The sequence below is a fragment of the Equus asinus genome, chromosome 7 (genome assembly GCF_041296235.1).
Source record: "Equus asinus isolate D_3611 breed Donkey chromosome 7, EquAss-T2T_v2, whole genome shotgun sequence".
NCBI lineage: Eukaryota > Metazoa > Chordata > Mammalia > Perissodactyla > Equidae > Equus > Equus asinus.
The window spans coordinates 28,040,179-28,055,663 of record NC_091796.1 but is presented as its reverse complement, the minus strand read 5'-3'; the positions used below and the strand labels follow the sequence as shown (position 1 = coordinate 28,055,663).

The 15,485-nt window shown below is 38.1% G+C and overlaps 1 protein-coding gene across 1 annotated transcript in view; it reads right to left on the bottom strand.

Annotated features, from left to right (window-relative positions):
- Positions 1-209: 209 nt before the first annotated feature.
- The window catches only part of SKOR2 (SKI family transcriptional corepressor 2), a 38,967-nt gene continuing 23,691 nt past the window's right edge, over positions 210-15,485 (bottom strand). Inside the window, exons 6-8 of the mRNA XM_044774683.2 lie at positions 13,440-13,507; positions 6,094-6,159; positions 210-932 (exon numbers count right to left, since the gene is read on the bottom strand). Coding sequence (XP_044630618.2) covers positions 6,097-6,159; positions 13,440-13,507 — 131 coding nt within the window. The 3' untranslated portion in view covers positions 210-932; positions 6,094-6,096. The remainder of the gene's footprint in view (positions 933-6,093; positions 6,160-13,439; positions 13,508-15,485) is intronic.

Below are 15,485 nucleotides of genomic sequence, written 5' to 3'. Positions count from 1 at the left end.
TCCTAACATGATGGCAGGGGATGAGGGGGAAACTCCAGCTGATGACAATGGCCAAAGGCTACCTTAGACTTTAATAATCATTTTTGAAGGAATTCCATTTTCAAAAATAATTTATTCAAATATTTTATGCCAAAATAATTCTAAAAAGTATTATTTTCTATTACTTGCCCCCAAGCAAATGTGCATTTAACTACATGAACACAACGATTACTTCATAGTTTTTTTTATTATAGACTTTTTTATCCACATGAATGTTAAAGAAACTACAACAGAGTTAAATACCATTTTTGATAACATGATTATATTCTTAATTACACTCAATATTAAACTGTAAAATATTTCCAGAGGAATACAATCTTCATTCATACAGCAGGCAAAGTACCAGAGAGGAGGGGGCCACGCGTAAGTCTGTCCAGTTTGTTATGAAAGGCAGGTTTGTACGGCTGATGCCATCCTGGCTGTCAAAACGTGATCCCCACTCCTAGGACAGGTCTTGTGTTTTCTTTCCACCAAGAATCACTTCTTCCAACGTAAAAGACAGTCTTATGGAGCTACTCTCTCCAAGTGTGCAACACTGAGATCACTTGGGACCAACCATGGATTTCCCACCCCAGTTGGCTAACAGCACTCCCATGCTCTGTGTTCAGCTGGCCTTTAAAAACACAAAGACTCAAACTTTGGTTCCACCAAAAGATGCGACAAGCATTGACTGCTCTGGTTGGCTCCCCCCTCCCCCCACTAATCAATGGCCGCTACAGTCTATTTTACATGGTTGTCCATGCTGCTTTGAGGTCACTTGTCCTTGGGTTCTCCTGAACCTGATTTTGTGTTTGATTCCCAAGCCCTTTCAATTTGCAGTCTTTATGTGGGTCAGAAGCGCTCAGTGGCAGGCTGTATCTTACAAGACAACAAGAGTAAGTGGTTCTGTGCACCTGGGATAAGACAAAAAGCACAGGATGACAACCTCAGCATGATACAATCAGGTAATTTAAAAACATTTAAGGTAATATTTAGTATAGTCTTAAGAGGAGACATTTTTAGTACAGTTTCGATAAAAATTTTTAAACAGCAACCATGAAGGTATCTTCCTTTTTACATATGTTTGCCTGCTATCTTAGGTTATATATCTCTGATGACACTGAGCCAGACTAGAACTATTAAATCAGAGTGTGCTGGTTTGCTATGCCTTCTTTACAGTAAAGGCATTTTCCTGGGTTCTAGGAGCCCTGGCTTGTCATTGGGCAAATGTTAAGACAGCCGGCGGAGAAAGAGGCAGACAGACTTTCATGCTCTGGTGACCTGCTGGCTTTGGCTGGATGGCACAAGTTACATCTATTTTTCTTGTCCTGAGGTGTTAGGGCAACTATAGATGTGTGACTTGAGGTTTTGTGATTCACCATCAATGAAACCATTGGATCAGTTATTAATTGCATATTTATAACTGATAATAGGAGATGTGAATTAGGCCAGGATTTCAGGTTACGAGCGGATGAAGTGTGGGCTGCACAGCCAGGAGGCCTGGCTCAAATCCTGCCACTTGCTAGCAGTGAGACCACAGACAACTCACTCCTCTCTCTGCATTTCAGTTTTCTAAGCTGTAGAATGGTGAAAGTAGCAGTATTTCTCTCAATGATTGTTTTGAAGATTAAATGATTGACATAAAGTGCTTAGAACAGTGGGGGCACATTGTCATTCTCAGCCGAGACTCTTGAAACTAACTGATCCTTGAAACTGACTCTTGAAATCTGGTCCTCTTATGTCTGACTAGAGATGAGAGAAATGGATGCGCCATTCCCTCTCTTTACCTGTGATCTATACAAAAGGAAGACACAGAGTATTCCACTACAATCCCCCTACATCTTTTTAAGACCTTTTCTCTTGTTTTTATTTTTACAGGAATTATTCCAGAAATGAAATAAAAATAACAGGAGTTTACCAAAGGGGTAGATACTGTTAACACAGGGAAAAAGTCATATTTTCAAACTCTCCAGAAGAATGCAAAGTAGTAATTAGTGATGAAGAAAATGCAGGCAAAAGTAGGAGGGTCATGCCCTCGGGTATTACATATGGTTCAGTCAGACTTTAATAAAAGCAGCCCCTTTGTGGGAAAGGAGAGAACATATGGCAGAAGGTCGGCATGCAAGAGTGAGAGTGGAAACCTTAGAGCTGGCAGGGACTCTGACTGGGTTTGGCCACCTACATTTTACAGATGAGAGAGAACCTCAAAGAGATTAAGTTAACATAGGGAGGTAGTGTCAGATTTGGAAGCCAAACTCCCTAAAAACCAGCCCAATGATCCTAGGAGGACAGAGAAGTTGCTGAGAGCCTAATAGACCTGGATCGAATTCTGGCTCTGTCACTTGCTAGCTAAGTGACCTCACTGAGCCTCAGGGTTCTCATGTATGAACTGGGGATAATAACAGGATCTACCTTATAGAGTTGTAAAGATCAAAAGAAACGACGGGGCAAAGAATTTAGCCCAGTATCTGGCATAGTTAGTGTTCAATAAATGATAGTTGTTATTATTTCTGGCTTGCTCAATGAGTTTCCATACGACTATGAACAAGCCATTTCCCTGATTCACTTCCCACTCACTTAAAATGATTCAGTTTTCTGCGAAAGACACGGGTGTTTCAACTAGTCACATGGATGACATCTGCATAATGTTAAAAGGTGCTTGGAAAAAAAGAATGTAAAGTATAACTAAATTAGTGGTAACATCATGGTATTTTTATTTGGGGTGCAGATTTCACACGGATTATACTGGGGTGTCTGTGCAGGAATTGGGGCACAGAAACTACCAAAGTTAAGGAAGACCATTAGGAATAATTCTGGTGTTAAAAATGGTCCCAGACAAAAGGATAATACATACAACATTTTGAGATATTTTTCAAACCATTTCCATTCTACTCGTAAGCTCACAATGAAACAAATATGCATTAAGTGTGCACGTTCCGCTTCTCAGTGGTCTGGGGTTCGCCGGTTTGGATCCCGGGTGTGGACATGGCACCACTTGGCACGCCATGCTGTGGTAGGCGTCCCACATATAAAATAGAGGCAGATGGGCACGGATGTTAGCTCAAGGCCAGGCTTCCTCAACAAAAAGAGGAGGACTGGCAGTAGTTAGCTCAGGGCTAATCTTCCTCGAAAAAGAAAAAAAAAAAAGAAACAAATATGCAGAGCAGTATAGTGTCTAATCTACTAGGCCTTGTTTTAGGAGGTAGTTTGAAGATAAATAAAATAAACTACACTTTACACAGCTGGTAGCTAAGCAAATAGAATTCATTGCCCCAAAGGGGACTATGCCTTGGTTGAAGAAAGCTTTAGATAAATCCATGGGTTATGGATCTTTAAGGAGTTATTAAGGGAAAGTTAAGAGTATTCAGTATATATGCCTAAATTTTGAGGTTGGTACTCTTAAGAACAACAATTTGGCTCTTCTAACAGAATTAGACAGTATCCTGGTCTGGGTGGACCTTTATTTTGACTCAATATGGAATTTCTTATGTTCTAATGTAGAGCAAAAAAGATGTGTAGAGAAGTGATATGTGGCAGTACTTGCTCAGCTTATTAAGTGGATTGCCTGTGGTTTTGAAAAGCTTCCTCCTCTTAATAGTCATATTGGAATCCACTGGGTAACAAGAATGCAGCATACTACCTTAAGGGTCACTCTTGCATAAGACATTAATGCATCAGTCCCTAATTTGGAAACCTGTGGTCACTCAGCAAGACAGAATTTGTCTCTCTCCCTTGGTGTAATGATTTTTATTTTGTAATCTCTCTTGGGGTAATTCCTTGCAGGCTTGGCATGTTGAGAATCAAATACTGCCTCTAACAATATGGTCGTGATTCTCTGCTTGGCTGATTTAGCTCAGCATTTAAGTAACCACTAATCTTCTGAAAGCACCAGGGTCTACTTAGAGAAATCCCTGTTGTCTGCAAGGATGGAAACAAAATCAGCATGGAGGAAGCATTAGTTACTAAACACAAATCAATCTCTTTTTCTCCACCGAGCTGTACGCTGTCACCATCAGAGGTGTGGTTTCTGGGCAGTGAGTCTTCCTTTTGCAGATGCAAGAGCAGCTCATGGCTGATAAGCAGGGAAGATGAGTTGGGAAAGTGAAAGGAGTGAAAAGAGAGTTCATTAAGCTCCTACGTGTAAATCAAACTACATTCTGATGGATGACTCTTGCAGACACAGAGTAAAAAAAGTCAGATGTGAGAGAATGTTCTGTACAACATCCTTTACTAAAGTTCAAAACATAGGCAAAACTAACCTTGTTGGATGGGGGAGTAATAAGGCAGGGATTCAAGGTGGTTACTGGGTGCTGAAAACCTAAGTGAGTTTATCTTGTGAAAATCCTCTGAGTTTTGATTTGCAGACTTCATGACTCGTGTGGCTTGATGATTTGTAGACTTTGCTGAACGTGTGTTATACTTCAATAAAATGGTTACTTTAAAAAACACATCCTACTATGTTCTCTTTCATTTGAAAGAAAATTAGTTTGACATTTTCAAACTATGATACATATGGGTTTATCAGCATTGATTTGGATGATTGTTGCATTGATTACCTTGATATTCTGAGATAAGATTTACTGGAGTCTGAATGTTCTAAAATTATTCATTTCACAGTGGTGGTGCAAACCTGGTCTACTATAATGAGAAGAAATCACCCAAAATCAACTTCAGACTTAAGAAAAATACTTGAATATATAGAACGGAGCCAAACACACAGGCTCATTTGCGTATGACTTCATGGAGATGGAAACAGAATGACTTATTGCTTGAGCATCTTTGTTGCAGAAACATCTGATGACAGAGGACAGGAAGTGCATGTATTAGGAGCTCTAGTATCTCTTCCTGGCTTTGCAACACAGACATAAAACATCACATCTCTCTTCTCCGTACCTCGGTTTCCTGTGTGTAAAATTAAGGGAAACCATATGAACAAGAGACTGTCTTGAGAAGAGTTTTGAACTCCTAATGGAATGTGACATAAACATGATTATTTAAGACAAATACTGAAGATTATCACTACTAAAGATGATGGCAAGAAGTAGGATTGTCATGTGCATATGGTAGAGGAGGCTTGTGACATGCAGAAGAGAGGCATGAAGGAAAGAAAAGGAACAAAGAGCCTGAATTGTATGGAATTCTTTTTGCCCAAAATTCTGTTGAGTTGAAAATATGTTTCAAAAGGAAGGAGTGGAAAGAATCATTCTGATGGGAATGGATCAAATTGATAAATGACCACAATCCTAGTTGGCTATGAGCACTTACAAATGCCACCTCTGAGATCCGAGTTTTTTCTTGATTGTTAGCTCATCCTAATGCATTGTTACAGAAACAACAAAATCCTAGTTTTTGCATTCCTTCAATTTTAGTTAAGTATATATGTCTTCTTCCATATAATCAAAGAGTTGCTTTTGAAACGTCTAGGTATGTTCCAAATAAAGACATTTAATTTTTATTGTCTTCTTTCCCTTAGGAGTCCAGAATATCTGTCTTTAAAATTGTTGTCAGGGATGTGACCTTGAATCTGGCTTAGGCTGCAGAGAAACAATGATTGGTTTAGGGAAACAATGAATGACTATTCCTACAGCAGAAGTTTTCGAAGGTCTACGTTGCCCACAGTTGTTCCTATTACCATCTGTCAGTAACTCATGGAAAGTCAGATTTCAGGAAGACATTTTGGAAGCAAAGGTGAGACAGAGAAGATGCAACATAATCAGCATGGCTCCTGACACTTGTTTCACTTAGAGAGGCAGTAAAGGGGCTGTCAGAAAGAACCAGAAAACCTCAAAACAGAATGAAGAGCACTTCTGTAGACTGAATTGAGAATTTCCTTAGTTTTAGGAATTTTCCGTGAAATGGAATGTGACACAAATATGATTATGTTTTATAAGACGTACTTTGCCATTCATTTAGGAAGTCTCATGTCCAGATATAACAAAGTTCATCAGTATATTGGCTTAAACATGGGATGCAACTTCACCAATCCCTCAGTCTATTTCAAATACATCAGTAAAGAACACAGCTGAGCAACAATTCAGAGAGTTAAGGAAAATCTCTTTCCTCTGGTGAGCTCACCTTTTAGCTTTTACTGAGATGGGCACCAAGCTTTTCTTTCCTGATCAAGCTTGCTGCATAGGGGATCTGTAAGATAAAAATAAGCAAAACTATTCAGGTAAGTTAAATCTGAAGACAGATGCGTAATGGAGACCCTTCATCACGCCTAACAATTGGAATGCCAATGGATCCTCCCTGAGGAGAAAAGGTCTCCACCTGCTCGGCAGTATGGGGCTTCTGGGTTACAGCATTTCTAACGCATCTTAAAAAACATATCAAGTTCAGAACAGGTGATCACACTGGGCTGTTGGTACAGCTAGTCTCTGAGGTTAATATGTGACATTTCACTTAAAGAAGTTTTTAAAATTTTGCATTTAATAACATGGTATTCTTTTTATTTAGGTACGAAAACTAAGTTATGATGTTAAAAGGTATGTGCAAGGTCACAAAACAAGAATGTGACTACAAACTAGTTCAATGTAATCTTTCATTTAATTATAGTGATGAAATATGCTATCATTGTAAATCATAAATAAGATGAACTAACTAAACGCAAACTATTATTCTGGGTAATTTCTCAATAACTACCAAGAAGCAACAGAAATAACTGCACTGAATGGAAAATATGACCCTGGGAATTCTACCTGGATAAACTTGAAAAGTACTTTTCAATACTGAAGCTTTGAATGAAAGCCTATCACATTTGATATGCTACTTTTCATTAGAAAATTCAAATGGTTGAAATTGGACTACCTGTATTGTTTAGATTTGTCTCTCCAGTAAGCCCAGTTAAGGTATCCTATCGTTACGTTACTTACTTTCATCATTACAGGGCTGACCTCAGGGCTCTAGAGACTTGAATCTATTTTACATTTAAAGTAAATATTTAGCCTTCTGGAATGTAACGTGAAATGTGGCCGTTATGTAAAAGCAGAGAGGGAAACAAAATTATTTTCATTCAATTAGGCAATGTTTTTGAATACTTTTATATACATTCCCCACATTTCCAGCATACTTATGTTTTGCTCTCCTGACCCACCAGCCATAAACATGAGCCTGTATTAACAGGAAGGAGCCACGAATCTACAGTGACTCCAGTGACTAAGATCAGCTGAATCTTTTTGCCATAATAACTGATCAGTTGGGTCAAAGAGTCTTTTTAATGGAAAAAAGAGAGAAGACTAAAGTACCCATCTCACTATTTTGATACACAACCATGACACTGATGTAACTGACAGATACACATCTGATAAAGGGCATACATAGCAGTATTGAAATGAATGATTCATAAAGGACCATAAAAAGCTCAGCATCCTAATCTCGTATTTTAGGATGTGAGCTGAGATCAGCTAGATAACCATGACAAGCACAGCTACACAGGGATCTACTCTAGTTACCTCTTCTTTTCACACTAGGTTATGCTACACCTGCTATTAACAGAGATACACTTGAATCTTGATTTTCCATTATGGCGTATGCTGCAATATACTGAAACACATGGATGACCTCTCTCTTTAGATGCACAATATAACAGAGCCTTGAATGGAATTCTGTTATTTAGGATTACAAGTAGAAACGATGTAAACCTTGGGGTATGAGAAATTACCTAATAAAATGTGTTTGTGCCACTCTCACATTTAGAAAGAGTCCTCAACATCAAGATTAGACGCCACAAAGATTAAGTAAGTGTCTGTTCTGTGCTAGGCATTACACAAGATAAGTTGACATCACCATAGGCCATCTCATCAAGTCCAGTAAACTAGTCATCCTAAACCAAGGAAAACTGCCTGAAGGGTACCGCTTTCAGATGGAAGTCAGAATGTCTTTTACTTTCTCTCTTTCTTTTTATTTTTTTCAGAAACAACAATGTAGCATTACATTAAGATGGGAAGCTGAGAGGAAAAGCAAAAAGGACTCAGAAAAAAAGGCCATTTCCAAATAAGCACATTTGATCCCCAAACCTCCAGACTGGAATTTAAATCTGTGTGAATTATCCCCACTCAAACATTGGTTGTTGAGTTTATTTCATTAAAACAAAATGAAATAAAAGCTGATGAACAACAAGAGAAAAAACAAAAGGTTGTGAGTTGAGATTCAGTAATTCTACATCCTAAATCATGAATGATAAACAAAGACTATATTAGCGCATGGCCCAGTTGTTCAGGGAAACTACCCTACGTCATTGATTCTAAGACGCACTTTTTTCCCCTGACATTTTAATATCTCAGAAATTAGGTGTATTATAATTGATGGTATCAAAATAATAGTTGGAAGCTTCTTTTCTTATGATACATCAAGTAATGGTGCTTCTTACAATTGACGATGTGTCAGATTCCATGAAACGCAATATTGGATTTACAGAGACCTCAGCAAATACTCCTCCTAGTTTGGGAGCTCAGGATCCTAGAGGCCCCATTTAAGTTAATTATTTCATGTAAATCTCCTAAGGTAGAACTTATAAAAGCTTTCTTCTTATTTTGACCAACTTGGAAATCACCAAGATTGGCATGGACAAAAAAACCTCTCAAAGTTATTATACAATAACTTCTAAATTACCTGGTGGCTCTAGTCTATGAAAAGTACTGGGGTTTTACCAAAAAAGATAACTTCCTATTTTGTACCCAGGGAGAGTTATCCTGAGCTCAGACACTCTGGTGGGTCAACATTTCAAAAGGAGAAGGATGAAAAGAAGGCTTTATAACCAAGGAACAAGTGATTGCATTGTCAAGACTCACGGCAATAGATCAATCATTGGAAAAGGACCACTGCAGTCAAAGTCTGTCTACTCGTGAATCTTAAGGCAGCTCCCAGGCAAGTTCAGGCTTGCATCAAGTCCTCTGACTTACAGGGACTTTTGTTGCGTATTTAGCGACAAAATCAAAATCCTTTAGGTAGCTCAGGAATCTTTTTCTAAATATGTAGTGCAAAACAGCAACTGTTCTATCTACTTTTAAAAAAATCTGTAAAACATATTGTAAAAACTCTCTAGGTTCAGATGGTAGAAGTCTGGGTAAGTTCCCATCCTAAAGAATACTGGAGAATCTCCAGGAAAAGACCATATCACCGAAGAGCTGAGCCCTTGCCAAAGAGGGAGGGTTCCTCCAGCAATAATAAAGACCTCTCTCTCCTTTCCATGCAAGGATGCACAGTGCTCCCACCATCAGGAAGTTGCAAACTGCTCTTTTACAAGTCCACAGTGAATGAAACATTAGTACTAAATCTATTGATTGAGCGTTATTTTAATTGAGGCTTTTAATGAAGAACTTTGAGACTGGTTCCCCCCCTCCCCCCCCACCCCCCGCCTGCGTGTGACTGCAGCGTTCTGGAAAAACAGCAGAGGGCACTTCAAGACTAGCACATTTTCTTGATCTACAACACCTCTTGGTAGCGATCCAGTAAGTTCAAAGGATACGAATGGGATCTAGCCATTTATTATGTGCTTTCTGTTGCAGCACACCCTTCAAGAACTATGACTAAAAAAGAGCACGTCTTCAACAAACCTTCAGTAGCAACTTATACATGGATGCACTTGCTTTGAAACATTCTTGCCAAATTAGCAATGAGAAAAAAAAAGTTTATCAAGGCATCATAGTAGCCTCAGTTCATGTTGTAAATTGATTATATTCCAGTCCTTGGAAAAACTTTAGCCAAAAGGTTATACACTGAGTAAAATATCTTCATCCGCTTTTTTTTTATTTTTTAAAAAACTGAGATACGATTGACATATAACTTTGTATTAGTTTCTTCACCTTCTTCTGAACCCTAAGAGATAGTGGATTTTATTATCAAAATTGAACAAAGTTTTCCTAAAATCACGATTCACTTGTGAACGAGAAATCTTTTGCTCTTTATTATACTAACCGCTAACATTTTCATGAACTTGCTAAATTTTAAACTTTTTTATTTGGTTCATAGTGAGGGGAATATATTTCTTTACTTGTATAAATAAATCTGGTTTAGTAATGAAAATGTGTTAAGGATTTGAAAAGCCAGGGCATGGGTAAGGGACTTTAACACAAGCTGTGTTAAGTGCTATAAAACTCTAATTTTAAACTATTTTTTTTAAAAGTTAGCTTGTGGCCATGTATAAATGTTAAATGAACTGCATATGCTTTAAATCTCACATTGAGATAAATGCACATTCATTTATAAATGCACAGAGAGTGTCAATCATTTGACTCTGTAGTCATCACAACTTTGCATTTAACAAATAGGAAAAGGAAGCAATGGTACAGAAATTATAGTCAGTGGAGAATCTAAAAATGCAAGAGCCAAAGAAATTCATAAGTTTTCTTTCTACAGCAATGATACCCAAGATGCTTGCGATGTAATCTTTTGAATAAGAACACTGTGTAACAGCATAGGATAAATGCATTGTGGGTCTATGGGAATTGTTACAAAATATGACGGTTTTAATATGCTTGAATTCTCCATGATTGTAGGTTAGGCTGGGTTTTTATTTCATCTAAAGGAAAATAATGTCTATTCTGTAGGCAAATGACTATTCTGTAATATATGCTCTGTAAACTTTAAATATAAAGTAATAAAATAATTTTGAGCGAATTGTTTGGTTCTCAGGGAGCAAAGCATGTAACCATATTTACTGATGAATTAGATCATTCAACTAAAATTATTGAGAAAGTCAATAATTGTGATACCTAACAACTTCCTGATCATCTTTAGATCGAATTTTCTAAAGACATTTCCCCCCAGGCATGTTAGCAAATACAATAAGCTGAATAAGGAACTAGATAAATTTCTCTTCAAGTAACCTTAAGTCTGCTGCCTCAGTTCTAAAGCAGATGGTATCATGTGAACACAGGTCCTTCCTGCACAAAAATGTCTCTAGCCGCCAGAGCTTGCATATTTCCACTATTAGAGGTACTAGCTTGAAAAGGGGCATGCCATGAAATTGATTACTCATATAGCATTTTATGACATGCATGTACATTTCATGTTTATTACACACCTGTCCCTTGCAATATCTCTATTGGGGCACTAAGTTAGACCTTACAACAGGTCCCTTTGGTTGAGGAACTGGCACTTAATGAACTATGTGGGATGCGTTTTGAACTCAAGTTTGCAGACCTTAAAGCTTGCGTCTGTTAGTCACAAGGACGGTGCAGTGATACACAAGCTCCTTGTAATTCACTAGCACGCCCTCCTTTAGTAGTTTTAGTAGTAGTTACTTAGCACAAAAGAATATCTGAGGAAATCAGGACTAAGGGAAATTTGGAGAAGAATTAAGAGGACTGCTTTTGAGAGAATCAGAGTTGCGTCAGGGGGCATCCAAAGGTGGGGAATCATTCTCGAATGTTTACTTACAGCTATTTGATGTTAGACACTGTGCTAGGTGCTAGCGGCAGCATGAAAACTCTGGGCATCTTATGGTAGGGGATACAAAAGAAGGGGAAGAAGCAGGAGGGACAAATCATGTCTATTTCACCAATTTTCTATTGTTAGCCTGGATGTACCTTTGTCCAAGATTTCAGGAATTACAGGGTACCTACATGGCTGGGGGAAAAAATTTTAGCTTCTCCCACAGAATTTAATTTGTGACCAGGAATAATTTACTATCTATGGGAATGTGAATTAACAACAGTTGTCTAGATAAATGAATACATGATGATAAAATATTTTGCAATACAGTATAACAAAAATGTTTAGTAATACCAATTTGCATCTTCCATGTACCAAATATCCCAAAAGACATGAGACATTTTTTCTTTTATCAAGCTTATCACATGGATGTGATATCATTTCCTCTTTTACTAAAGGAACCAAATGTCAAAGAAAACTAAGACATTAAAGTTACATAACGGGCCTTAAATAGGGGCACTGAAATAAATACTTAGTTTCTTTTCCTAATGCCTATTTTACTATACTCACCACTAGCCTGAAATCACAAATTTTTGCTTGCATGTGTGACAATTTTTAAGAGTCTGAAAATGATGTCCGTACTGATGTATAAAATCAGTAAAGTCTTAAAATTTTATATCCTTCTACCTCCAATTCTACATTTAAATTCTTTCTTTGGACAACGAAAATAATAAGTAAATACACAGCAAGTAATTAGTACCTCCCATTATCTAGGTATCAAAACCTAAGGATGGTAAATACATTTTTTTTAAATCTCTGTGGGGATTGGCTGTCAATCGGTTAAGAAAATCCTTCTGCTCCCCAATGAATTTAGGTGCAAAGAAAACCAAAACAAGAAGAAAAATCCCGTTTAAGACGCCTCTTATGTTGAGGTGTTTTTCAGAACTGAGAGTTGTTAACCAGCCCTTGAGATCAAGGAAAACCTGGGCGGGAGTGTTAGAGTCACAAGCAGCACTTTTAACAGAGCCCCCAAATGGAGAAAAACATCATGAAATACAAGCTTGCTTTAAAAATGACTCTCAGCAATCTCCACTAATGCAAGCATGACTTCTCCCACGCAGAAAGGAAAAATTAATAACCATCTTTCTTACATAAGCCTGACAGAGAGCTAGATACCTGGCTCTCTAGACAAGATAGGTGGGCACACATAGATATGTGCTTCATGGTATAAGGACCAGCTCAAAAATGTCGAGCTACTCAAAGTATAATAATCATGCTGTGAATATCACTACGAATCAGTGTATGTCTTTATCCAGGTGATTAAAAATATCTTACAAATATTGAGAAGAACTTATCTTCCCCATTTTAGTTATGAAAATGAAGAAGCTTGGGAAACTGCTTTAAAAGCACGAATGAATAACACCAGCTATATTTGCATGGAGACAAAGGGTGAGTAATTCAGAAAAAAAAACAACCACCCACTACATTTATTTATCAGACATCTTCCTGTTTCCTCGTTTCCATATAAATAGATTTTAGTCAGTGTCCACTTTTAGACCTGATTAGGATAGTGTGAATAACACACTTCATCTGGAAATAATTCGTTTCTTTTCATTGTCTTTCAAGTGAATTTAGTTGATTAATTGTGTTTATACTAAGTTCTGTTGACAGTGGAGGGCCTGGCTCAGGTCTGGGTAATGAAAGGAGAGAAAGATGGAAGACCAATTGCCCTTCACTGAGCTTCTAGTGTCCTAGCACTACGTTCGGAAGTTTGCACAGTGGAAGACAACGCAGGTACCCCTGGTTCGCCCACAGAGACAATTTACACATCTATTAACACATGGTAGGTAGTTACATTTAGAGGAAGCGTACAGACACATCTGTTTATCCTGTGTCTAAGTAAATCTCTTGGTAATTAGCATCTAAACCAACTGAGAGGTAAGTGGACCAAAGGATTTCACGGCAAAAATGCGAACAGTCACACATATTGGGCGGTTTGAAAACAAACCCACCAAGTTGCATTTATTTTAAGAAGAAATGCATCTTACAATTTGTAACTGTTGCACCATTTCTTCTCGGTAGGCTAGTTCCCTTTTCATCTGATCCTGGAAATTATCTGGTAGGAGAGAGAAATACAGAAAGAAATTAAAGTGCAAAATCTGCTTTTAGTATATTTAGGAAAAATCTTACTGACAGTCCCGTAGAAGTCCTCTCCTCCTTTTTGATTTTTTTTTTTAAGTAAATAATATGGTTGTTTGAAGGAATTTTTCAAGACTATAATTTAATCAAATTAGACAGTAAATTCTGAGAGGGCAAGGTCTATATTTTATAGTCATGTGCTACATAATGACATTTCAGTCAATGACAGACTGCATATATGATAATCGTCCCATAAGATTAATGCCATAGAGCCTAGGTGTGTGGTAGGCTCACCATCTAGGTTTGTGTAAGTATACTCTATGAGGTTTGCATCGCAACGAAATCACCTAAGGACACCTTTCTCAGAATGTATCCCCATCATTAAGCGATGCATAACTGTATTTCACAGTATCTCATAGCCCATCTAGTATAATCCCTTGTATAGAATGACTACTCAGGAATGTCTGGTGTGCAATTGTGTTCTATAACCTTCGCACACTTGAGCAAGTCACAGGTGTCGAGATCTTCCACTGTCTTCAGAAGTCTAGTGTGAGTGAGGGGGTGAACCTCAGAGAGAGCTGATCATAGGAAATGCAGAAACTTGAGCATGTAATGCCTTCTAGGTGATAAGATGTAGGTCCATAGATATGCCTGCCTGCTTCACTGCCACTCATCTCACTCCTAAGAGAGTGATAAATGTACTCTGGGCTGACTCTCCCAACGTGCAAACTCTCTCACTCTATATCACCTCATCTTATGGTCCTCCTTGGGGCCGGTGTGGTTCTACAGTCCTACCTCAATCTGAGAAGGGGGGAACGTTCAGAGATATTGTTGTGCAAAATATCTTTGCCATTCTACACATCGATCATTTTTATTGCATTTACAGAAAGAAAGACTTCCCAATGTATATCACGTCATTGGATCTTCTCCATGTGACCTTTTTTAAAATGCGGACTTGGCTAACTTGGGCTATTTCTGCTTTAAATGAGAAATTAACATGCTTTCATACTGAATCTGTGGTGGACAGTCAGGGCAGTAGCTTGGAGAAACCAGAAACTTTGTCTCCATCTTTTCCTTTCCTCTTCCTTTCACCTCTACAGCCAACTGGTGTGTGGGTCCTATACATTCTATCTCCATCCTCTCCTCTCTTTGCCATTGTTACCTCCCAAATGCGGACATCTCTTCCCTGAATAGTTTCCCACTGACTATCTGGCTTCCACTTCCTTCCTCTCCAAATCCCTTTCATTCTCGTGCTTAAAAATCTGTGATGGCTTCCCATCGCTTTCAAGATGGTAAATCCTCTACCATTCATGAGATTCTGGGTACGTAGAAGTTAAAACCATTGTTCTTTTAATTTTTTGGACTTATACCATTCTATACTATTTGAATTCCTTTCCCAATCCCAAGCATGTAATTTAAAAATTTATTTATTTATAAAGACGTTTTTTAGAGAAGTTTTAGGTTCATAACAAAATTAAGAGGAAGGTACAGAGATTTCTCATATACTCCCCAGCCCCTACACATGCATAGCCTCCTCCATTATCAACACCCCCCACTAGAGTGGTATGCTTGTTACAACGGATGAACCCACATTGACACATCATAATCATCCAAAGTCCATAGCTTACATTACAGTTCATTCTTGGTCTTGTACATTCTATGGGTTTGAACAAACATACGACATGTATCCATCATTATAATACCATACAGAGTATTTTCACTACCCTAAATCTTCTACGCTCTGCCTATTCATCCCTCCCCTCCACCCCCAGCAACCACTTATCTTTTTATTGTCTCCATAGTTTTGCCCTTTATAATTAATTTTTTTAAAAAGACTCATTCCCTACTCTCACTTCTGAATTTGATATGAAAGGTACTGCAACAGAGGTAAGTACACGGCACAATGCAAGGAGGAGCCCTCATTCTCTTGGGGATTTAGTGGGAGGACATTCCTG